Source organism: Anneissia japonica, unplaced genomic scaffold, assembly GCF_011630105.1.
Source record: "Anneissia japonica isolate Jap-2015-1 unplaced genomic scaffold, ASM1163010v1 scaffold179_len24993_cov170, whole genome shotgun sequence".
In the NCBI taxonomy this organism is placed as follows: Eukaryota; Metazoa; Echinodermata; class Crinoidea; order Comatulida; family Comatulidae; genus Anneissia; species Anneissia japonica.
Window position 1 is genome coordinate 14,406 of NW_022721628.1, and position 2,737 is coordinate 17,142.

At 33.2% G+C, this 2,737-nt stretch overlaps 1 protein-coding gene across 1 annotated transcript in view; it reads right to left on the reverse strand.

Moving 5' to 3' along the window:
• LOC117111602 overlaps positions 1 to 1,348 on the reverse strand; it is a 4,432-nt gene extending 3,084 nt beyond the window's left edge. Inside the window, exon 1 of the mRNA XM_033254548.1 lies at positions 931 to 1,348. Coding sequence (XP_033110439.1) covers positions 931 to 1,049 — 119 coding nt within the window. The 5' untranslated portion in view covers positions 1,050 to 1,348. The remainder of the gene's footprint in view (positions 1 to 930) is intronic.
• Between the last annotated feature and the right edge of the window lie 1,389 nt (positions 1,349 to 2,737).

Here is a 2,737-nt window from a genome sequence, read left to right on the forward strand (position 1 = left end):
TATACACACACACACACACACACACACATAGATGAATAATAGTAACAGTGCTTGAATAGGAACATATTGTAATAATCGTATCCAGCATAATGAAAAGTCATCCTTTATTTGTTGTGGACAGATGAGAGTAGCTGGTACCTGTTTATCCGGGAGCTCAGACTCTAAGAGACCCTTAGAGGAGAAGAAAGTTATTGTACGAGCTAGTCCACAGCACTTGAGACTCCAGTATAAAGTGCTATCAAATCGAACCACATTACTTTATATTACATTACATTTACCCTTTGAAGTCGCGGTCTGTATAATATACGGACCAATTTACTGTCGCAGGAAGCCCACTCTGAATTATAATTATACAGACTGACTTTGGTGCTGCTGCCCTCTATTTAATGAGTAATTTTAGGGGATTTCCCTATTGTTGCCACAACTGGACGTGCAGAAGCCTTTAAAGTGGCCAAATTGGTAGCAATCATTCAACGTCAGTGATACCCTTATTTTAGCGGATGATGACAGTGGGACTTAATGGGCCTCTGTGACCTTGGCAAAATTTACTTAGGAATTTAAAGGGTTAAGCAGCACCGATGGTAAACACTGTATACAAATGGATAAATAACAATTGTAAATTTTATTGGTCTCGATATTTTCCAACATTCTCGTCATATTATTAAATGCAATTTGGACTTTGCCTTTGTTAGGTATAGATTACAGTACTTTTATTTTATTAATTTGTTGACTTTGGCATACAGTACTGTTTAATAATTATATTTTGTATCTATTTTATTTAAATTCTGCATTTAACTAATTATTATAAATAAAATCATAACAAAAATATTTAAAAAAAACAGCAGTCTATGACATTCACTATACTTTATGTTAAGCTCAAAAATAATTTTAATTGGAAGTTTTTTTAATGGTTGAAGATGTTAGTATTACCTGTAGCAGTGATTCTGGAATATTGTCCACAGAAGAGGACACTGTATGAGGGCATCACTTCCTCTTGGTTCTGATGTTAAGGCAAAGGCCACAGCCAAGATGATAGCAATACGCAACATAGTTACTGGTGATGAACTATGAACTGACTATGAATGAATTTGAATATTGGAAATCTGGCAGGTTTCGAATAATGGCTCCTTCTCAAGGGTGGTGTATTTATAGGTAACCCCTCCATTTTGGTGACTGCTATTCATTGGCTGGTGTATTTCTTTCTCAATATAAATGTCTGTGATTGGATGAGATCCTCCACCGGTGACATAAAATTAGATAAATAATAGAAATGTACTATTTGGGTGAAGCTCAAAGACATTAAAAAAGGCATACAAAAACTCAATTTTTTGTACAGTAAAAACTAGTCATTTCCAAGAGGGCGTTATTTATTTGAATGCTGTAAAACCTTCCGTAGTGAAATTCTCTTGAGAGCCTACGTCAGTGACATAAAATTAGATAAATATGTACTACACTTTTTTTTTAATAAGAACGAGTAAAATTTTGCCTCATTGTTCTTATTTTTTTGGCCGATTTCAGGCTCAAATTGTTCTTATTTTGTTCTTAGTTACACACTTTTCAAACATAGAAAATTATTATATAGCAGTATGCTATAATACTGAAATGTAGATAAAAATGGCCCAGGAAAAATTGGTCCCTGAAAAAGAGGCCCAGAAAAATGGCTCCAGAAAAAAGGCCCGGTAAAAATGGCTGCAAATGACAGCTATACTTATAGTTGTACTGTATTATAGAGGGTATTACATAGTCACACCTACTGAACAAAAGGTACAGATATTTTTTTTATAGTTATTTTATTTAAAAAAAAACAAAAAAAAAAACCTGATTTGACATTTTAACTCAGCCTAAATTTGTTCTTATTTTGTCCTTTTTTAAGCTATTTCAGTGTTCTTATAAAATGTGTTGTTATAAAAAAAAAAGTGTATTTGGGTAAAGCTCAAAGACATAACAATCACATAATAAAAAAAATTAAATTTTACAATAAAACTTGTCCTAGTCATGCCCTAAAGGGAACTATTTATTTGAATGCAGTAAAACTTGACCTAGTTATTTTCTAGAGGGTGCCATTTATTTGAATGCAGTAAAACCTTTTCCTAGTCATTCTCTAGAGGGTGCCATTTATTTAAATGTTGTATAACAATACCATGTATTCATAATACAAGAAGCAGGCAGGTTTTTTATAATCATTTTTTATTTTGTTACTTTTTTTCACCTTGCAACAACATTTAACAGTACTACACATATTATACTTTACCTGCAATTTTTAGCAAACCATATGTTGCACATTAACAATTTAGTGCTATGGACATTTTTTCATTTACTGTATTAAGTTTGAGACATAGTTAAGGAAATTTATTTTAATACTAACTGGAGAAGTCTGGATTTTCCCTGAAAAAAATGTACTTGCCGTATTTATTCGAATAATCATCTCGCTTTGAATAAATGCCACCCTCGAATTAACGGCCCATTAAAATCCCTTTTCAACAATAAATGGCCCAGGGCGTTTATTCAAATAAATAAGGTATCAATCACAAAAATATATGTTTGGCAGCTCCGTAGCTATTAGAGGTTTCATCTCGCATACAGTATATAACAAATGCATTATCAGCGATTAACTGAACCGGTATAACTTGTGCGTTATACCCACTTTTCTAGGTGCATGCGTTCTGCACGCTGCACCTTTGTAGTAAAGAAAATGATCGATCAGCACAGTCGCTCTCACCAGCTAGGATATAGAGGT